Raw genomic sequence first — 22,746 nt, 5'->3', positions numbered from 1 at the left:
TTTTAATCTTAGTTTTTTTTGCAGAAGATTTTTGGTTTGATGTAGTCCAATTTATTTTTGTTTTGTTTTGTTGGAGGCCAGTACGTAAAGACATTGAAGCCAATTCATAGAGTGTTTTGCCTATGTTTTCCTCTATGTATTTTATGGTTTCCAGTCTTACAACCAAGTCTTTAAACCATGTTGAGTTAATTTTTGTGTATGGTGTGAGAGAATGGCTTAGTTTCATTATTCTGCACATGACTGCCCAGTTTTCCTAGCAGCAATGGAAGAGAGGAAATTTAGGGGTTAGGGAGAATAAAAAAGGAAGAGAGAGAGAAAAGAAACTACAGATCCTTTTTTTAAAAGATTTATTTATTTATGCATATTAAGAACTGGGGTACAGCCAGAGGTGTGTGGGGTGAGAGGATTCACCAGGGACAGAGTGGGGAACAGAACAGGCAAACTGACTGAAATATACTGCTGAAGGGAGCAGCAGGCAAGTCAGAGAGGTCTGCTGGCTGAGGATCAAACTCATGCTGCAGAGGCTGCGGATAGCTTCAGAGGTTGTGTCTTAACCCCTTGTGCCACCAGGGAGGCCCAAAACCTCAGATCCTTAAGTAGTCCCATTGGGAGTGAAGGATGGCGTGGAAATTATGGGTGCTGAACAATATTGAGAAATAACTGTGTGGGGAGACATGTAACTATTTGAAAATACAGAGTGGGGAGGAGGCTATAGTTTATGGGCACACTAAGAATGCAGCTGTGCCCAGGGCAAAGTGAGCAAGGAACAGAAAGGAGCTCAGAAGTATTATCAGTGCAGGGGTTCAATGATAACAGTGTTATTGTTAATATTATTACCCTAATGCAGGGTTTCAATGATAATAATTGGGATTTTATTTTACATGCAATGAAAAGTCACTAGAATGTGTAATTAGGACAGGAAAGCAATGTGATTTGGTTTATATTTTAAATGACTCACTCTAACTGCCATAAATTGGAGTATTTAGTTATTACTAATTAACAGTATAAAATTGAACAAAACTTCTATAACACATTTTGATATATAATTAATAAGCACAAATGGTATATTTTGGAAACGTTATGTCTCAAGTTCGAGAGATGGAGTGCTTTTTTTCCTCCAAGTAGTATCTATTCCATGAGTGAATAATCCTGGAGGTAAATTAGACCAACTATATTCCTATATTTCACTTTTCATAGCTATAAGTTTTGAGATACCTACTTCTCCATAATTAAGTAGATGGGAAGGAAAAATTTATATTGTAGTAATATAATTTAATATGTTTGAATTCCTTTTGAGTTATTTATTTAAAGTCACACTGCAATTTATTATCACAATATTTTTGGTGGCCTATGAATTGATAGCTGTAGTAAATCCTCCTTTAATATGGAGAAGGTCAAAAACTGGCAGCCTCCCAGCTTGCCGCTTAGTCACTGAGCTTCTCAACATTGGCATCTATATTTTGAATCATTCCTTTGACATTCTGCATATTTTTACACCCCAGGAAGATCAACCAAGGGTAAGCTTCCGTGTTATGGAAGAGAGAAGTAATGGCAAATTCATCACCTCCATCAAAACAGATACCCAGCACATGAACTTAGGAAAAAGCATATGTACTAGTCAAATATTTAAAAGTTGATTTTTAAAAACTGGCTTTGCCTGCCTACACCTTGGGCAGTCTGCCTGCACCTGTTTAGAGCTATTCTTGGTGAGCTCCATAAGGGTCTATGTGTTCTTTCCTGTCTCTTTATCTCTAGTGCCAAGTAAAATGCTTGACAGTTATTATCCTTTTGTTAAATAATGATCCAACTAGAGCCTCAATCTTGCTTTACCCATTTTTCATATTTTTTTGCAATCTTGCTGAGATGGAGCAATTAGGATGCTGGAAACATTTATTTTATGACTGGAGGGTCCTAAACCAGGGGCTGTCACACCAAAAGTGTAAATACAGAGAAATGCAAAATTGTCTTTATTACCGAAGGAGCAGGGCTGTGATCAATGACAGGAGCAGTTGAGTCAGGCTTCCTGGCCATCAAGGTCCCACAGCTGGGTTCTCAATCGCCCCTCAGACCAGATGACAGCAGCGGGCGGAGGTCCAGTCCATCCCATTGCACTGGCAGTGGCATGTGGTGCCGTGATGGCGGATATCCCAGGAGCCGCAGCCATAGCCACAAGCACAGCTGGTGGCAACTGTTCCTGTAGGGCACGCGAGACAGACCCCAGAGCCTCAGAGGAGTGAGAGCCAGCAGTAGCCCATTTTGGTCCTGGTATAGCCCAGGGGAAGATCCAGGTGGACCTAAAACTAATTCAACTTGGAGGACCCTCTTTAAGAGTAAAAACAAATATGAAATTTACTCAAACAGAAGTAGGTACAGGGCTGTGGAAGAAACCCAGGAAAATAAAAGGCCTGGGAGACTATATCTCCTCAGATTCGTGATAGCTTTGCCTCTGAGCTGGCACCCACCCCCCAAAGTAGGGGGATATATCGGGAAAAGGAGATGAAGAAGAGGAGCGGTGGTAGGTGACATAACCATAGCGGGACAGCTGAGGACAGAACTGATACATGAAGTCATGAAAGGAAAGCAGGAAGGGGAGAAACCCGTTTCCTTAGCAATAGTCTTAAGGAAAATGAGAACGAGCAAGGATCTGGCTCCGTAAGACCTAACCCCAGGCTAACACAAATGTGAGACCCGAAAGCTGTGGGTGCTGGGGGAGGGGCAGGACGGCCTGGGCTGTACCCACCATTTCTCCTGGAGTTACTCACCTGTGGGGCAGGTAGACAGTTTGCCTGAGTTCGTGACACTGATACATGAGATCCTTTTTGGACGGGGAATTTTGGACTCTGAGGCAGAGAGAAGAATAGATACTGCACTTGATCTCTGTCTCCGTAATCCCCTTCCAAATCTGCTCCTACCCCAGGGCTGTCACTTTTGTCCATAGCCAACTACTCACTAGTTTTTACTGTTTAGTTTCCTCACTTGTAAAATGAAAGGAATAGTTGTATTTGTATTTACCTCATAAATTGGTTGTAATTTTTTCCCAAAGATTTATTTATTTTTATACAAGAGCTGGGGTACAGGTCTGTAGGGTCAGGACTGGACACAGTGCAGGTTTTCTGATCCAGCAGACCAGGTAAGGGAGGAGTCAGAGTCCTCAGTGGTTTTTGCAGGTCTTTGGGATTTACCAGGTACACAGCAGGCAGGGGTGCTGGGGAACCAGGAGACTGGCAGGCCTCCCAGCCCCCAGCAAGTCCTCACTCTATCTGAGCTCTCCGGTGATCTCTGCTTCTGCTTCTGCTTCTGCTTCTTTGCTTCTCTCTTGGCTTCTCTTTTGGCTTCTGCTGGCGTCCCCATGATGCCGCCCTTAAAAGCCCAGTCTCAGCCCAGGTGAATCCCATCTACCTATGCCCACCCTCTACTCCAGGTGCCCGCCATCAGGCATGCATTCAGGACCTCAGGGTTCTGTCATCTATCCTGATGGCGAGAGGGCAGAAAAGCCTGACATTTTTCCTTACCCTACAGGCCAGAGGCACGGGAGGGTGAGAGGATTCACCAGAGGCAGAGCAAGGAGCAGAACAGGCAGATGATAAAAATACACTGCTGAGGGGAGCAGCTGGAGCGACAGGAGAGGTCTGCTGCACCATGTGCGACCTCACCGGCCAGGATTGAACCCGCACTGCGGAGGTTGCAGCCAGCCACACAGCGCAACGCTCAACCTGCTGTGCCACCAGGGAGGCCCAAATTGGTTGTAAATTTAAATGAAGTAATCAATGTAAAGCTTTGCATTATACCTGATTCACAATGAGTATTCAGAAACTATAACTCTCCTCCTCTCCTTGCTCCTTGTTATCCACCTCATTATCATCAGGCAAACCTGAACTTTTAGCCAAGAATCTGAAAAATCATAGCGACTAAAATAAAGCTCTGGGCAGGAAGATTTGATTTGGGTGGACCAGAGGCTGGGATCTGAAGATGGAATAGAGAAGCTAGAGCTTAGAAGCAGGAGGGCATAGCAGGGGTCACCCTCCCGCTTCTCCCACGCCAACCCCAGTCAGTTACCTAGACCACGGATAGCTGCTGCAATCTTTCTATCCACTATAGAATCCAAAGAATTCTGAGAAGTCCCTGGAATTATCAACTGGAGAAGGGGGATGAGGATGAGGAGGAAGGAAGAGGTTGGCTTCATCCTGTAGAAAAGCAGTGTCCTGGGGCTGGAAGAAAAAAATGGAGAGAAGCTGAGAGCTCGGCCCCATTGTGGTTGGAAAGGAGTAAAGAAGGAAACATGGGGAGATTTCGGAAAGTGCAGATGGAGTATCGAGGAGCCTGGATCTCTTTAAGCAGTTTGAAGAAGCAGGGAGAGAGGCTGCAGAGCAGACTTACTTATGAAAATGTCCAAAAAAAAATGTCTGCATGGACTGGCCAGCCAAGGACGTTTTATACCCTGTGGTATTGACATGGCCACCCCCAACACACCCAGACAAACACACTCTCAAAGAACCAACCATGCCAGCTGGGGGGTGATCCACGACTGATAAACTTCAGTGTGTCCATAATAAACAACAGCTGCCTTTGTTTTGGCTCTCAGCCAGGGGTGGTCCTCTTGCCCTTCTGTTGTCCCATCTCCTCTCTTCTTGGCAACTTGAAAGGCTACCACGAGGAACTTCTGTGGACTGTTCTGTTACAGATCTCTCGTTTGATTCTTAATCAGGATGAACTGGTGGCTTTGTAGTCTGCTGAATGAGGGCCCTGCTTATCACCTGTTTAGACAATCTATCTATTGTCCTTGGCTAATCCTATCTGTGGGAAAGTATAGAAAACCTTACACTAGCTTAAAAAATAAGGAAATTTACTAGTTACTAATCCAGGGCAGGGCATTTGTTGCAGGGTTCTTTTGGAGGGTTAGCAGGGTCCTTATCAGTCTGATCTTGCCCCCATTTTCTCCACAAGGTGGCAGGCATCACATCCTCAGTTCAGACCCTGAGCAGGAAGGAAGGATTGAGGTTAAGGCCATTCTCTTTGGAGACTTTGCCTTTTCATTTGGAAACAAGATTTTCCCCTAGAAACTCAAGCAGATTTCTCCTTAAGTTTCATTGTTCAGTTCTGGGCCACATCACCTCCCTTTCCATCATGTGTGGCTGAGAAAGCAACAGATCTTTATTCAAGGTCATTGGACTAGACGTGTCTCAGAATGTAGACGGTAACGCAGAGTCTATATACGATGCTATTCTACCAAGGAGCTGTGGGGCAGCATCTCATAACCAAATACATTAATGTCTGCCTCAAAATGTATGAACAGTCTCAAAACATGGGATAAAAACCATAAATAGCCTAACTCTAAGTCACATCAAGTTGTGCTGCCAAATGAGTCAGTTTCAAATTTAGGGGAATATTTTAGGCTTTTGGGGCATTATAGTCCTGGGAATGGTGAATCAAAGATTGAGAACATATGTATGGCCAAGAGAAGCAGGGCTGTGATAATTCATCTCCAGCACTGGGCACATGGTCACATGACTGAATCCTGGGACTTCAGAGCAATAGGAAGAAGCAGAGACCACCTACTGGAGGCAGTCAGAGGTGGGTAAGCTGCTTCTGCTGTGGCCATTCTCATTGCCCCCTTTTTGATGCCCTTGGATGAACAGCTATGTTTTCTATATAGCTCTCTTAGGCAACATTGAGAATGGGGTTTAGGGATGTAAGCAAAAAGGCAAAGATGCTTCCTTAGTTACCAGATAGAATTTGAAGGGAAGAGTGATAGAGATTATGAAAGAACCCAGACATGGATAGAGAAGTTGAGTAAATTAAAGAATTTGTGGCTTCAAAGACTAAAAAGCTTCTCTGTTGCAATCCCAGCTCTAGTAACGTCACAGAGGGCAATGAAGACAAGGGCTCTGCCCTCTCGAGACTGCATTCTAATGTGGGAGACAAATGTGTGATGTGTCAGCTATTAAAAAATACCCTGAAGAAACGAGAGATGAAGGCAAGGCAACTGAGCGTGCTCTGTGCTGTTGTACATAATGCAGTGCATCCAGAGAAGGAAGGTATCTCGACATAGTTGCTTGTGAGCAATGATCTGAAGAAGTGCTGGGTGAGCACAGAAAATTCTGGTACAAAAGTTCCAGCTAAGGAGCAACCAAGTGTAAAGAATTTAAGGCTTGGAGATGGTTGTATGCTAAAGGAGCAACAAGAAAAGTGGTGTGACAAGAGTGACTGACATGAGTAAGGGAAAGAGAAGTCCAAAAATAGATCAAAAGCACCACTAGGGCCAGATTATACAGCGCTTATAAGCCAACGTAAGGTTTTGGGTTTTATTGTGAATTTGACAGAGATTATTAAAGCATTTTACTCCGGGGTTTGAAATAAGATAACTGATGATTTATGAAGCTTACTAAGATCACTGTTGTGGAAGAGACTGGAGGGAAAACAGGTGAGCAAGGAAGGCAGGCAGCAAGCAGTCTTCGGAGAGTTCTAGGATCTGATGGTTGTCAGGGAAGGAACAGGGATTGGATGGATTCGGGTTAATGTATAGAAGACTTGCTTTATGGGGTTTACTTATGTGGCTGTAGGAAGAAGAGTAGAGAAAGGTCAATGTCATGTTCTGAACAACTTATTGAAGAGTAATCTATTTGCTATTTCCCCTGGGGGGACATTCTATCATATTTAATCAAGGCCAATTTCGTATGCTTATTAGTCATTGACATGGAGATGTGACATAAGGAATTAGGTGTACATTCTGGGGATGTGAGAGTCAGGGGAAAGGTGAGAGTCAGAGATATAAAATTGGAGTGTAAAAAGCACACAGGTGGATGTAATAGCATAGATAATTCAGTAAAGGAAGAGGAAGCAGATTTGGGGTTTTTTTGTTGGTGGTTTTTTTTTGTTTGTTTTTAGGTAATCAGGCAAAACATGCAATAGGCTGGTAAGTAGATGCCCAAAGGGCATTGGTTTAAAGCTATGAAGAGGGACAGGTGAGTTCATTGGGAATGCCAGTGGAAGAGAAGAATCATCTCAGGTGTTAATGAATCTGGGTAATGGCTAATGAACCTGAGTAATTGGTCATCACCTTGAGGCAACACTGGTAGCTTGTGGTGAACACCTTGTGCATTTGACACCCACAGGGGAACATTTTGTTAACTTTCCTGACCTTTGTGTAACAGATATATTTCCAGTAATATTTAATGATCAGTAATAATCATTTCTTGATTCATTTTAAAAGCTATTTTTAAATGATTTTAAAACTATGAAAAAGAACAAATGTCAATTTTAAAGTTATTGTTTAACATTTTTCTGTGAACTAAAATTTGAACTGAAACAAAAATATTATACCTCTCTATTTGCACATTCTTTGCATTCAAATTTTAAACACAAACCCCATACAGTTTGGCCATATAGAATGATAAAGAATGGTCAAGTTGATGCAATTTGAGTTCTGTTTGTCTTTATGATCACAGGGCAATCGTCATTTATTTAGAATCTCTTGTTTAACTGTAAGAATATGTAGTAGGATAGGAATTACAGACAGAAATGCAATCTTTAATGTTTCTAAACTATAGCGAATTTCCTTTAAAAATGAAGGTGTATATCTGAGGTGGAGTATGTAGGACACTAATCCTACAGGTGCATGAAATAGTCCATTAAGTTATAAGAAGTAACAGCTTCTACTCTTCTGTATTTTTCTTATACTTTAACATTGTCTATCTTATGTATGCTTTAATTAAATACATCAGTACATTTTTATAGTCTATAAATCACATTTAAAAAAAATACATAGTGCACCAGATACATTAGCAGGAGACCAAGAAAAACCAAGAGACACAGAAAGTTTGTACATCTCTCAAGTACAAGTTTTTAGCCTTGTTTTTGACTAAAGAGAGCTCTCTGATGAGGTATTGAAATGCTGCTATTTCATCTTATGTGTTCATTTACTTTATTTTTTTTTTTTTTAAATTTTTTTTTATAGAGGCATGTTTTTTATTTATTTATTTGTTTGTTTGTTTGTTTTGTTTATACATGCACTGGGTACAGCCAGAAGCGCGGGAGGGTGAGAGAATTCACCAGAGCCAGAGCGAGGAGCAGAGCAGGCAGAGGGACCGAAGTACACTGCTGAGGGGAGCAGCGGGCGGCAGGAGAGGTCTGCGTGCCATGTGGGACCCTCCTCTGGTGGCCGGGGAGCAGCCAGGGATCGAACCGGCGCCGCAGAGGCTGTGGGCAGCTTCGCAACCCAGCGCTCAACCGCTGCGCCACCAGGGAGGCCCTGTGTTCATTTACTTTAAATAGTACATGAGTCAAGTTGATATTAGATGTGAAAACTGAGCTGCAAATAAAAATTGAAAGGTTGACCCATCCTTAATAGAGATGAGTTGTGTATTTGCTTGGACATAGGGCAAAATGTCCCTCAAAAATAATCTTGGAATCCACTCAAGGGTTACATAGGTACCTAATTAAGACTGCAGAGTTCTGCATCATCAGGCAGGGAAAAAATTAGATCTGTAAAATTTGATGAGTTGATGCTTTCAATTAACTGGAAGACCAGAACAGCTTTTTACTCATCAAGGTTCCCATCAGGCACAAGTCAGCAACAAGAAGAAAAGCTGCTTTCTGGTGGCCAAAAGGCGTATCCCAGCATGGCTGGGTGAATTGATTTGTCCAAAGCTGTTTTCCCCTTGGATGCTGGAAATGTCTAATGAAGACAACAGTATGTTCTTGTGTTGTGTGTTTATTGTGGCAGTTCTTGCCTAACAGATTCAGCTGCTGGGAGTGGACCAGGTAGAGTCTGTTTACAGAGAGGCACAGTGGGGAGGGGGGAATGAAGGGAGAGTGTCTGGAGGAGCAAATAGTGGAGGGGAGGTGGAAAGAAAGAGGATGAACATGGGGGAGGCTAGATGTCTGGGCATGTGAACTTTTCTGGAATGCCATGGTGTTTCAGTTGAATTGTTTAAAAGGTCACATCCAGTCTGCATTGTCCGATTTACCTTGGGGTCACCTGCATGGCAGCTATGGTGGCTCGGTGCTCTCTTCCCCACTTGTCATTCTGTCTCTCTGTGTCTGTGTGCTGGCTGAAGACACACTACGGAAGACTTCAGAGTCCTGATTCAGGAAGCAGGTGGGTCTCAGGGGAGATTAACAGGAACCCCTGTGAAACAGAACACACTTCTGGAAACTGTTCTATTTGAAGATAGTGCGGTGCCACTCCACCATACCCTAGGAGTGTGTGACCCTCCAGATAATGCTTTTCGGAAAGCTTCTCTGTTTCATGTCCGTGAAATGAGGGGTAGGGAAGGGGTATCCACAATTACTCAAGCAGTTTAGCAAATATTGCCCTTTGGTTACTTCAAGTTAAACTGATCAGGAATAAACTGGGAGACCCAGGATTGGGGAATACCTGGCTGCTTTTTTATTTCACATTACTCTTCAGATTCTTGGGATGCTGAGCTGGTTGCTGGGAGAAGAGGACAATTTATAAAGTGGCCACAGGGTTTCCTGTGAGGAAAAGGATAGAAAGAGACTCCAACACATTCACTTTGAAGTTCAATTTTTTTAGAATCTTGTCTTCAGAATCAGACTTTCAGGGCTGAGAAGATTCACCCTTCAGACTCAAAATGTAAGGATTGAGGTAGTCCTGACTGAATTCTGCTAACACAAAAGGGCACCAAGATCCCAAATAAGGACTCATCATGGAGGAGAAAGTTTGAACTGGGTGACCTGGGTGCCACACTAGAGGTTAGAGACGCACAGGTGAAGGCTGGTACTGGAAAAATTTGGACCTGAACTTGGAAGCATTTTTGTGATTTGAGAATAAACACAGCCCGAGACACTCTGGTTTGGGGATTCCTGGTTTTAAGTTGTGCTTTTAGAAAATAATGTCAAGTTTCTAACTGGTTTATTCTTAGCACCGAGACATGTTTAATGCCACAAATGATTTACAAAGTAAAGGTCTCACTGTGGGCACATCATAGTTCATAGTCTGCATAATTAGACACCAGCAAGTGCCTCTTCCTGAGCAGTTGTCTCTTCTCCCTAGCACTGAATGCCTCGCTGATTTTATTGCTTGAGAACAAGAAAAATTTCTTAATTCGCTGTATCTCTGATACCCATACAATGTCTGGCATATGTTACATGTCAGTAGTTGGTGGTTGGCTGACTAAAAAAATGAATGAATGTTGGCATAAAAAATCACCTTTCTAGTTCTATCCACTTCAACTTAAGTCTCTCTTTCTGTTGAAATATACAATGAGGATTCAGAACTTTATTCCATTTTACAAAGCACAATCACTGAGTTTGGGTTGAAAAGGGCCAATTCTGGCACACTGCAAAGGCAGCAGTGAGTTGTTCAGTCTCTCTGGTTCTCATTACCCCATGTTCTTGTCTAGTTCTACATAATCACCCAGACAACATTAATTCTCCAACCACCCCCCCCCAATCTTTCCCTGGCCATGAACTTAAGCTTTCTTTTTCAACCTCTCTCCACCTTTTTTTCTTGTCCACATATCTTTTTATCTTTCTCTTCCCTCCCCCAATCCCTTATCTCTCTCTTTTTCCAGACCTAGTCTCCTTGACCAGGAAGCTACTTTGTTTCATTTCCCTTTGAGAAATCAGGTGTTTCCTTATCGCTTCAGTCTGATCTGGCTGTTGAGTTGTGACTTGCTTTGACTAATGAATACAGCCTAAGTAATGTACACCTTTTGAGATTGAGCAACAAGTTCTACTTTACTCCCTTGAAATGATGCCCTGACACCATCGCGTCAGAATTTGGTTCAGCATATAAACGACAAGAAGTCTCAGGGAGAAGAACCAGGTTTTCCCAACCATTAGCCAGGACCACTGCCAGACACCAGCAAAGGCATCAGGGATCTTTTGGGGCCAGCCATTCCTCTGGGCAATGCTTCGATATGAGGGTGCCAGGTGAACCCAGCAGGGGAATGTTCCCATCAACCCACAGCATCAGGGTGGACTGTTGTTCAGACGTAGATCATTGAAACAGTACAAAACACAACAAAGCAAAAACAGATAATTATAAATCAGAGACATACTGCAGGGGAGGAGGAGCAAGAGGGATCAGAAGGAGGTAGGGAGGGCCACAGAGGATGTGGTGATGGTGCACGGGTGCCTTGGGGAAGGAGATTCTATGGGGACTCAATCTGAGGGGGTGGGGGGAAGCAAATATTTTCTAAAAAATGTAAAAAATGATAAATATTAAAATAAAAAAATGAAAAAAAAAACGTAGATCATTGAGATAACAACGCAGACACTTATATAAAAAGGAAGTTAGAGTCTGGTTATGGTTGTAAGTCTAAGGTCCAAGGAGCTTGAGAATTTGCCTCAGAAGCTTCTGCCACAAAATAGTTTATGATTTGCAAGAATGACTGGTGAAAAGAGTAAGCAGTGGTCTCTATGGGTGAGCAAGTAGGTAGGTAGCATGTATATTTTTATATGTGTGCCTCTTTTCCTCAATGAAAGTGGAGAATTTCTCCAAAGGATCTGCAAATGAGTCAAAATTGACCTGCAGTTTCCAGCAAAGTTTCCACATTATCCTTCTTGTAAGTGCTGCAGGAGTGTGCCTGGCATCAATCCTGTTCACTTATCCAATAGGAACCTGCAGGGGGGACAGGAGAGGGAGGATTCCATACTATTTTTGAAGATATGCTTAAAGCCTTTATTTGTTGTCTGGGTAATGAGAAATGCCTCAGGAATACTAAACAGAAATGGAAAAAGATCTCCTTTAAGCCTTTCCTCTGAAGTCTACAGGGGAAAATTTCCAAAATACCTTCTCAACACTCTACCCCCTATTGAACTACATGTCATTATAGAAAGGAAAAACTGAAGATGAGCCCAGGAGTCTCTTGTCAGATGTCAGCACCAGAGTCTTAGCACTACCAGCCCCCCCTGGAGATGATCTAAGGCTATTCATCATTCGAAAGACAACCAGCCTAAGGCAACTCAGCCTAAGAGTGAGACAGCTGCTGAAGCTCATCTCAGTCACAAATAAGTGACCTCATCGGCAAAGAGCTGGGAGTAAACCCAGGTCTCTGCTCCTCTGCATTGTACTTTCTATGTGGTACCATTTCTCCAGGCCCAAATGCAACCTCAGAGATGGGATGAGACTTTTGCTAATTATAGGTGCATTTCACATTTCAGTGGGATCATTGACTAAGAAGTTTATGCAGCACAGAAGTCTTAGGCAATACTGTAAATATAATCATAAAGAAAAATTCAAAGTGATTTCTTTCTCTGGTCGCAAGACTGCCTGAGACAACCGGAGAACAGAGGCCACACAGATTGGGCTTTACAGGTTCCGTTCTCATCCACAAAACAGTGTCTAAAGCCAGATGTCTCATAATGGATGTTGGATCTTTCCTCTCCTCCTGGGTAATTGATGTTTATTATAAAACTAAACAGGAACATGGGGAATATGGGAAAAAGAATTCTGACAACTGCTAGTTTCAATATTCAATTTTTCACAGTGCTTCTTCCCAAAACATACCACTCATGGATGTCACATGCCCTGACATATTCCTCTGTAATCATTCTCCATTACTATTATTTTGTCTCCTTCATGCTGAGTCCTGGCCACGAGCCCTGAGCTGAATGTAAGTCTTCAAAGTTGTGTTAGCAAATAGAAGGATGATGCTCACACCTGGCAATTGTGCCATAAATTAGAGTCTAGGAGTTAGTTTTGGTCTGAAAGTCCCTCTTCCCTGCTGCACTTCCTTTCTGGAATGAACAATTTCTGGCCCAGAATTATGAAAAGAATTTAAACAACTGGCTCTTTCTGAAGCTTTTTGATACCAGCCAAGACATCTGGGGGGTGACCTCAGCACTCCCCACTGGCACCAAGTTTGGCACAAGGAGCTATGATGTGTCAGCTTTCTTTAGCCCTGACAGCCTTCAATTTCTGTTGGTCTTTTGAATTCTTGTTAATCTCACTCTTCTGCTAATAAGAAGATATTCTTTCACAAATCTAGTAAGGGCCCAGGGTATTTGTGGGTGCTATCACTCTATTGGCAAAAGTCACTATCCAGTTGCCCTTTGTGTGGTCTTGTCTGTGACTGGTGCTAGGGTAGGAGGTCTAGGGGATACATAGGCCAAGAGCTGAAAAACCTGCAGGCTGATTACAGGTTTTCTCCATGTTTTCTTCCAAGCCCAAATCGCCTTTTCTGTGCTATCTGTTTTTAGCTTCCCTTTCTCTCCTGAAATTGCTGCACCATTTTACTAAGTTTTGAAGCATTTTTTGTTGACAAGCTATGGCATGCCCCTCATCACTGTACTAAATGTCTTCCACTATTCTTAAATCTCAAAATAACCTTAGATTTTTTCAAATGATAGCATTATGTCCTACTCTCCTGACTGTGAGGTAAGAGATTATCTTCTCAGGATCTCAGTTTTCTCATAACTAAAGTGGGGAAATAATACTTCAAGTGCTGTGATGGGGATCCAACTGGCTATGTGTGCAAAACCATGGCAGCTTGTTAGTTATTATTACATCCACTGACAAATTATATCGTTATGTTTTTATCCCTCCAAGTCACATTTCAACTAGGCAAGCATTGGTCACTAGACTGTTAGGGATGAATGGATTTATTTTGAAGATTGAGAAACAAACTCTTTGCATTGTCAAGGTGGCTAGTTTGATTTGAAAAATGAAGCCTCCAAATTCTAGTATGACATACTCATTCTAGTATGTCTCCAGGCTGAGGTAGTTAAAAAATCAGACCCAGACATAACCTCCTATGCAAACACATTCTTTCTTTCCATAAATTATTACTAAAATAAAAAGCTCCTGGTTTTTACATTCATGTGGTATAAAAGGACAGTCGACTCACATATTTAACTTTCAGCTCTTTACTCTTATATATTGTTAACCTTCTGTTTAAAAAAAAAATGCTATTTTTCAGAGTTGAAATGACAACCATTAAGCTCATTACTACTTCAATTTTTCTAATACTGCTCTAGTTACCTTAAAACTTTTTGCCTTGCATGTAAGACCATAATTAAAATAGAAGCTATTAGATGATAAAAGGCAGGGTGGAGAACAAAGGGTTTAAGAGACCTAGAACTGTGGTAAGGAGTATGGGTGCTTTGGCGGCGAGTGAAGAGGTGAGAACCTACTCCCCTAAATAATAAACAGCATATAATGTTACCTCAAAAAAGTCACAAAAAAAATCTTGTTTAAAAAAAAAACCCCTGTGGGGAGTATGTCACTCTTTAGTCTTCTTTTTCTACAAGGGGATTTTGTTAGAGATGGGGTCTAATGAGAAAAGCAGAAAAAGAAGATGTCTGTAATTCAGAATAAAATTTGAAATTGCATTACTGCACTAACCGAACAAAAACAGACTTTCCCTATTTGGTCTTATTCTCCCTTGCTTCTCTCAGACAAGTTTTTCTCATATTTAGAGATGTTTGTCTCTTAATCAAAGGACAGTAGATACCCACGGGGGCCCAGAGAACATCGATGAGATCATTTACTGTTCTTCTCAGTCCGTTTTCTGGTATTAAATTTGGGTTTTATCCCGGGGACTATATCCGAGATGTAAAACATACATTGTATAAAAATGAAGAATGATGTGAAAACTATACAAAAATCAAAAAAATAAAAATAAATGAAATTTTAAAAAAACTATTCAAAATAAATAAATAAATAAATCGGGGCTTTAATTCTTAGCTCGCATGTTTAATTCCATTCTAGCTCTCATCACTGCAATCAGAAGTGTTATCTGTTCCTGTTTATCAATGCCTTTTTAGTTTGCTTAGGGTGCCATTCACAAAGTACTACATATCCGGCTGCTTAAACATTAAACAGAAACTGTTCTCTCACAGTTTGGGAGGCTAGAAGGCTGAAATCTGGGAGTCGGAACTGTTTCTCTTAAGGCTTCTCCCCTCATCTGGTCCTCACAAGGTCTTTCCTTTCTGGGCCTCTGCCCTAATCTCTTCTAAGGACACCATTCATGCTAGGTTAGGACCCACAGGGCACAATTTTACCTTAACTTTCTCTTTAAATGTCCTTAACTCCTAACAATCGCTGAGGAACTTGGGGCTAGGACATTAAAATATGAATTGTGGGGAGGGGACACAATTTAACCTATGACATCATTATTGGGGGAAAACAGGAGGAAATCTGTTTCTGTTAAAAATGAGTAGTTTCTACTGATCAGATTGGGCATCCAGGCAAGCAATTTACTATATAAGCTTTTGAATGAAGCATCTTTTGCAAAATATATTATGATAAAAGTTTCATGAAATACTTTAATAAAAATATATAAAGACTTGTTTTGAATGCAGAAGTAGGATAGCAGAAATAGAAAAGTTGTAGTCAAAAGGGCAAAAACACAACTTGGAATGGAAAATAATTAGAAGGATGTTTTATTTGCTATTATAAGCATTCCTTCACTCTATTTTCAGTCTTGGAAAATAAAATAATCAGTTTGAATTTTGTCTTTATATAAGCAACTTGTTATACTTTCTAAACAGTAGTGCTACTGATTTACAACATTGATTTTAGTAACACAATTCAGAAAATGTTTCCCTAAGAATATTCTGAAGAACACTGATCGTGGTATAACAATAATTAAGTGTGTATCATTGTTCTGGTTGTATTTTCCCAACTCCATGTCAAGTGGATAAACGCTGTTAATTATGTTATAAATAAAATATTGATCAAAAAAAAGAAAATAAAATAATCAGCTGTGTATGCTGAAAAAAATATTGTCCTCTAAATTTCAGCCAGAGCAGGATATATGTAGAGATGTAGGTACTGACAAAGGGCGAGGAGAAAATTTCTTCTGCAAGTAATGTACTTAGAAATTGAAAATGATTTCATATAAGTTTAGAATGATCTCACATCTATAATCAAGTATTTGACTCTTAACAAATCGAGAATCTTGGATTTAAAATATGGAGAAAGAATGTGTAAGAGAAAAGACAAATATGAAAGACACTGTAGATCAGGGGTTAGTAAATTATTTCCCCTGGGTCAAATCAAGCTCAACACTTATTTTTGTACAGCTAACAATGTCCTGTAATTTTGTAAATAATGGAAACAATTAAAAGGACACTATTTTGTGACACATGAAAATTATATAAGATTCTAATTTCAGAGTCCATTAAAGTTTTATTGGGACATAGTTCAAAAAATAAAATAAAAATGAGTTCACATCCCTTTCATCTGTGGAAGAGTCTTTTCTAAGTGCTTGAAAAGAATCAATATTAGCAAGTCACTTGAATATTAAGCTCAAAGTCAGTCAGTCTCCCATCCCAGAAAAGTATTTTGGTATCTCTTTGTCCCTGATTGGGACAGCCATTTTTGCATCTCACTTAGTCAATATTCACACAGCCCTCCTGGAGAATGTTATTAAAACATTTGATTTATACAATCATGACTTTTTTTTTTTTAAAAAAAAAGGAAGGACAAGGCTTTAAGCCAGCTGTCTCCTTGATTTAAAATTATTCACAAGTAGAGTTTTAAGATCAAGTGGAACTCTCTCAGCTCTCACTCTTACCACTGTGTTTGTATGACCATTCACTTGTTCTAGAAGATCTTGCTCACATTACTGTTGACAAACTTAGAAAGCCTCTCTAACACTTGTGATCAAGATTTTTTTTTACTTATGGTAAGCAGATAGGATTTATGTATTGTGTGGTGGCGTTCCATTAAGATGGAAGTTTACACATTCCCCAATGGAAACTGTCACATGTTAAATAATATTGTGCACAGGTATATTTTTATAGTTGGTTAAATTTTATCTTTGCAGTTATTCTATAGAAAATAATGAATATAATGAACTTGGTGAGAAGCAGTACTTCAACTTAAATAATTTCTATTCAGAGAATACTTCCTGGATATTTATAGGTACAGAAATTTTAGACATCCTCATAAGAACATGTACTTCACTACGTTTTCTAGCCTTCCTCCTGAGAACACTGAACTCCAACACTACATTGTAGCCTCATTCTCTACATCAGGTGGTTTTTACATTTTTAAAATCTATTATCTAACCTCATCTCATATATAGGGAGACTGCATACAACTTGTCCTTAAAGTAACTCACCAACGGAGACTGAACACATTGTCAAGACAATTCTTTTTTAAGTGAGGAGAATGTTCGATTGATGGGAGCATCAATACATTTCAGGATTGCCAGGAAAGCATCTTTTCTCATTAAACAGGACATGTGTGTTATTTGTTATAAAATGTCACCAAAAATTAGGTGAACAGGCTAAATCTGTACCAAAAATTTGCACTATAAAAAAATTTTATAAATATTTGTTGAAAGGAAAATTTCTCCACCCCACTTTTCCTAGTATAATTTTTGTAAAAGCTGTGTTGATATCCAATAGTAGCTTATATGTATAAAATAATTTTATTTTTTCATCTCTTCCAGTGCTTATGCATGTTTTTGATATGTAACACATAAGATGTAAGGGTAAATTCACCTGGATTCCACCTAACTAACTGCTCTCTCTTCATACCGTACTGCTGAGAAGTGAGTATGTGGGGCCCAATTCTTGCGGTTTACAAAGTTATGTGATTAATGAATTCACTTTTAAGCGAATATTTATTATTATTATTTATTTTTTTTTTTGCGAATATTTATTATTAAAACAAGTATCTTTCTTCAATGAGTTCTTGGGGACAGAGGTAAATGAAGCAAGAATCTAAAGATAAATAGAAACTATAGATAATGAAAACAATATTTTAATGGCAGAAATGAAGCGGGAGGGAAAGCGATAGAAAAACAACAAACATTTTTGACACTTGTAATGTTCAGCGAAGGAAGATGTTTCATCATCTCTAAGACCACAAACTCAGTATTATGGTTATCTAAAAATAGTACCTAGCTACATTTATTATTATCTCACATGGTTTGCTGTGTTATGTGGGTTCAGCTAGATGGGTCTCACTTGTGGCTAGTTATGTACTTGCAACCAGATGTTAGCATCTGGATACTCAACTGGGCAGGATGGTCAAGAGGGTTAGTCACAGGCAATGCTGACTGGGAACTTTGACAGGACTGTTAATTACAATACTATATGTCCATCTTCATGAGCTTGGGCTTCCCTTAGCATGTTGACTAAATTTACAAAATGTTCTAGCAAGAGAAAATGTTCTAAAAGACCCAGGGGGAAGAGGCAAGACTTCTTATGATGAGCTTCGAAAATGCATAACATTTCTTCCACCACCTTCTATGTATTAGACAAGTAAGTCACTGAAGTCAAACTAGATTCAAGCAAAGGAAAACTGATGGGTAGTGACAGGGTCACATTACAGAAAGTTAAGCTGACTGGACAGGACAAACAAGAGGCGACTGATAGAAGGCAGATCTTATTACGGCTGTTGTTGGCAAATATAATTTGTCACAATCTTCTACCTGGACATTTCGATTCACATCCCTCTCACATGTAAAATACAATGTCTCCCCAAATCTCATCAGTCTAAAATCCAGATCTTGTCATTGATATCAAGTCTAGGGATGAGCAATTCTCTTCAGTTCTGGGTGCAATTCTTCAAGTACAACTCCTTGGGAACAATACTTTTTCTAGAATCTTTATCTTCTCCTCCATCCCACCTCAGCCCTCCAGTTGCTATTTACTCAATCCCTCTAAACTGGCAGCACAGGTAGGGGCAAGAAAGGGCACAGGGTTCATGTCTGGTGCTATCCTAAGAATGTTCTGTCCTCTCCGGCTTAGGGATGTCGATGCTGTGTACTGGGTGGAGTCCTCATTCTCCAGTACTGGACCCCTCAGCCTGCAGCTCTGTCTCTGGGCTGTCCACTCCTCACAGACTCACAAAGCTGGTATGTGTTGTCCTCTTTGTCAGCCCTCTTGGGCAGAAGTGAAAATGAGCTGTCGCTTCTAACCTAACTGAGTGAATAACACTTTGCTCAACTGACATAATCCACCAAAATGATATATTTTTTGATGAACAAAGAGAAAGTATAAGCAACTATCCTCCCTCCCATTTTCTACCACTGGCCCCAGGGTTGAATGGTTTCACTGCAGAACATTAGTTTCCTTAGGAGAAAAGTTAGCTTTTTGGGCACCTGGGAAATGCGAACAACTCAGTTTTAAAGGGCCACACATCTAACTTTCTTTTTTTAATTTTATATATTTTTTACATCATTTTTCATTTTTGCACAATGTATGCATTTTCATCTTGGTTATAGTCCCCATACAATTTCCACCCCCCTTGTTCTGATCCTACTCCCTTCTCCCCACCCCACCCGCTGTAGTGTGTCCCTGGTTTATAGTTGCTTGTTGATTTTGATTTTTACTTTATTATAATTAGTCTTTTTCCTGGTCCCTTATTTAGGTTTTCTAGATTCCTGCTATGAGTGAGACCATCCGGTATTTTTCTTTTTCTTTCTGGCTTATTTTGCTGAGCATGATCCCTTCCAGCTCCATCCATGTTGCTGCAAATTGCATGTGTTTATCTTTTCTGATTGCTGAGTAATATTCCATGGTGTATATATACCACATCTTCTTGATCCAGCCACCTATTTTGGGGCATTTGGGTTGTTTCCATAGCTACCTATTGTAAATAGTGCTGCTATAAACATAGGAGTGCAGGTGTCCTTTTGAATTAATGTTTCTGTGTCCTTTGGGTAAATACCTAAGAGTGGAATTACTGGATCATATGGAAGCTCCATCTTTAGCAGATTGAGGAACAGTTCTCAATCTCCACAACAGATCTCAACAGATCTCCATACAGTTCTCCACAGTGGTTGGACCAGTTTGTACTCCCATCAGCAGCGCGGGAGAGTTCTTTTTTCTCCACATCCTCGCCAACATTTGTTATTGCTAGTTTTTTTAATATGTGCCATTCTCAGTGGTGTAAGATGGTATCTCATTGTAGTTTTGATTTGCATTTCCCTTATTACAAGTGATGCTGAACATTTTTTCATGTGCTGGTTAGCCATTTGCATTTCTTCTTTGGAGAAGGTCCTTTTTAGCTCTTATGCCCATTTTTTTGTTTGTTTGTTTGTTTGTTTGTGCAGGCTGGCTGATTGAGTTACACCTTAGGAATGTTGAACCTGGATCTCGGTTGCAGGATGACTTTCCCAAAAGTTCTTGTGCTGTGAGGCCTGCTCTGAGGATTCACTTGTGTGTATTGGTTTACAGTAACATTAAAGCTTTTGCCCCACAGTAAGTGGGTAAGTTACTTAAGGAATATGAGGTAGTGCTCTCACAGGTTATGCCCTTTTTTTAACTGGATTATTTACTTTGTTTTTGTTGAAACTCTTCAGCTCTTTGTAGATTTTTGTGATCAGTCCTTTATCATTAGTGTTGTGTGCAAAAATTTTCTCCCAATTGGTGGGATGTCTCTTTGTTTTGGTTACTGTCTCTTTGGCTGTACAGAAGCTCTTTAATTTGATGTAGTCTCAGCTGTTTATCTTTGCCTTCACTATCACTGCTTTGGGTGATGTGTCTTTAAAGATGTTACTGAGTTGTATGTCATGTAGTGTTTCACCTAGATTTCTATGTATTTTATGGTTTCAGGTCTTATGTTTAGTTCTTTAATCCATTTTGAGTTGGTTTCTGTACATGGTGTGAGGTAGTAGTCAAGCTTCATTCTTTTGCATGTAGCAACCTGGTTTTCCCAGCACCATTTATTGAACAAATTTTCTTTGCTTTTTTGTCAAAGATTAGTTGACCATAAATCTGTGGGTTTACTTCTGGAATTTCTATTCAGTTCCATTGGTTCGTGTGTCTGTTCTTGTTCCAATACCATGCAGTTTTGATTATTATGGCTTTGTACTATAGTTTGAAGTCTGGGAGTGTGATGCCTCCATTCCCTTCTTTTTTTTTTCAGGAGAGCTTTAGCTATTTGGGGTTTTTGGTGGCTCCCTATGAATTTTATCAATATTTTTTTCTATTTCTTTGAAGAATGTCATTGAAATTTTTATTGGTATAGTGTTGAATCTGTAAATTGCTTTTGGTAGGATGGCCATTTTGATAATGTTAATTCTTCCAATCCTTGAGCAGGGGATGTCTTTCCATTTCTTTGTGACTTCTTCTATTTCTTTTAACAGTGTTTTATAGTTTTCTTTGTATAGGTCCTTTACCTCTTTTGTTAGGTTTATTCCCAAGTATTTGATTGCTTTCTGTTTCAATAATAAAAGGGATGGTTTCCTTGATTTCTTCTTCTTCAGATTTATTGTTTGAGTATGGGAAGGCTACTGATTTTTGTGTGTTGATTTTGTATCCTGCTACTTTACTAAACTGATTGATTAGTTTGATTAGTTTTTCTGTGGCGTTTTAGGGGTTCTCGATGTATATTATCATCTGCAAATAGTGATGGTTTTACTTCTTCCTTCCCTACTTCACATCTAACTTTCAAAGAGGTAAATGAGTGCGTTTGGGTTTCAAAATATCAAAAAAGAAAAGTCACATTTACTGTACTGGCTCTGTTGTGTATGGACTTAAGACTATTTACAGATTTTCCCTCTTTTACCATTCTCCTAATTCCTACATGCCAAAGCCATGTCTTCACTGATCACTGGTCTTGAGGCTGGACTATCAAGACTGAGCTCACCTCTCACCATCTTACTCTTTCTCAAGGCCCAGTGAGAAGACTAGGGTTCAATTATTATGGGTTTTACTACTTCAGCTAACGAAAATAATTTAATAGATTAGACAAAGTGTAATTTTAAGCCAAAAGCACTAAGCCAGACAAAGATAATTTATATTCATAAACATTCAATTCATCAGGAAGATAAACTTGTGTTGAAAGCTTAGATACTGATGAAGACAGCACAAAAATACAAAAAATAAAAATGTATAAAACAAAAATGGAAAAAAATACCACACTTAATGTGGGAAATACTTTTGCATCAGAAAGTAACATTTGAAATGAAAATAATAATGGTTATACTATAAAGAACTTGAAAATAGTTAATCCAATTGATTTAACAGCCACATCTATGGAATTTAGATGTCATACTCTTTGATACTACTTTACTTAAGTCATACTGTTCCATTAGTTTAGAAAGTCTTTTCCTGCTTTCCTCATCTACTCATTTTTATGATAAAATATTTCCTCTATTTATTTTTATACTTTTATTAAGGTAAGATTGGTTTACAACACTGAATATGATTTAGAAATATGCTCATTTTAAAAGTCTTGTCTCAAATGCCACTTTCTCAGTTATGTCTTCTTGTCACCGTGATTAAGCATAGTGCTTTACATATGCATTCGCCCCTGGTATATTTAATTGTGCTTTCCACGTGGCTGGTTATTTTTATGTTTAGTTTCTGATAGTTTGTGAAGGTCACAGTAAGCTTCCCATCTTTGTATCCCTGGTATCATAGTTAGCATCACAGTTGCTGGCTGTGGGTACTCAGAGAACAAGTGCTGAAAAGAGGAGGTGTGGTGTGGAAGGGACAGCCCTCTCTGTAAGTGTCAAGTGAAGATTTGCTCATCTGTTTAGCCTACTCACAAGGGTGAGACATACCTGGGGAGAAGTCACAGTCAAAGCTAGTCCTTGGAGCCCACAGCAAGCCCATGACACTGAGATGATTTAATTCCTTCTCAAAATAGTATCAGAAGCGCTCTATCATCTGTGAAGGAAATGTTATCAGAGAGCATAGTTAAAAGCAACTGAATGGAGAATGTAGTGGGTTTGTGATATTTCAAGATTAGGGTTGACAACAAAAGGGTAAATATAGGCCCAACCACAAAGCAGTGTTATTCCCCTCCTGACTAAAACACTGCATCCAGGCAAGCCACTTGGGCAGGGACGTAGACAGCCTCTGCCTCAC

At 39.8% G+C, this 22,746-nt stretch overlaps 3 protein-coding genes across 3 annotated transcripts in view; 1 reads left to right on the top strand and 2 right to left on the bottom strand.

Annotated features, from left to right (window-relative positions):
- Positions 1–18,777, top strand: part of DZIP3 (DAZ interacting zinc finger protein 3) — a 110,513-nt gene extending 91,736 nt beyond the window's left edge. The window contains exons 34-35 of the transcript XR_008553877.1: positions 17,370–17,471; positions 18,676–18,777. The gene's annotated coding sequence lies outside the window, so the exon portion shown is untranslated. The remainder of the gene's footprint in view (positions 1–17,369; positions 17,472–18,675) is intronic.
- Positions 1,957–22,532, bottom strand: RETNLB (resistin like beta). The gene is made up of 5 exons (XM_037524593.2): positions 22,440–22,532; positions 8,967–9,127; positions 4,057–4,208; positions 2,763–2,840; positions 1,957–2,194 (listed from the first exon to the last, which is right to left on the bottom strand). The coding sequence occupies exons 2-5, from the start codon at positions 8,981–8,983 to the stop codon at positions 2,064–2,066; spliced, it is 378 nt and encodes a 125-aa protein (XP_037380490.1). The 5' UTR covers positions 8,984–9,127; positions 22,440–22,532; the 3' UTR covers positions 1,957–2,063.
- Positions 22,519–22,746, bottom strand: part of GUCA1C (guanylate cyclase activator 1C) — a 103,663-nt gene continuing 103,435 nt past the window's right edge. The window contains 1 exon segment of the mRNA XM_054700623.1: positions 22,519–22,545. The gene's annotated coding sequence lies outside the window, so the exon portion shown is untranslated.

The sequence above is a fragment of the Talpa occidentalis genome, unplaced genomic scaffold (genome assembly GCF_014898055.3).
Source record: "Talpa occidentalis isolate TD23 unplaced genomic scaffold, MPIMG_talOcc4v2.1 talOcc4.4, whole genome shotgun sequence".
NCBI classification, from domain to species: domain Eukaryota; kingdom Metazoa; phylum Chordata; class Mammalia; order Eulipotyphla; family Talpidae; genus Talpa; species Talpa occidentalis.
The sequence above is the reverse complement of the archived record's forward strand: the minus strand, read 5'-3'. Positions and strand labels throughout refer to the sequence as shown.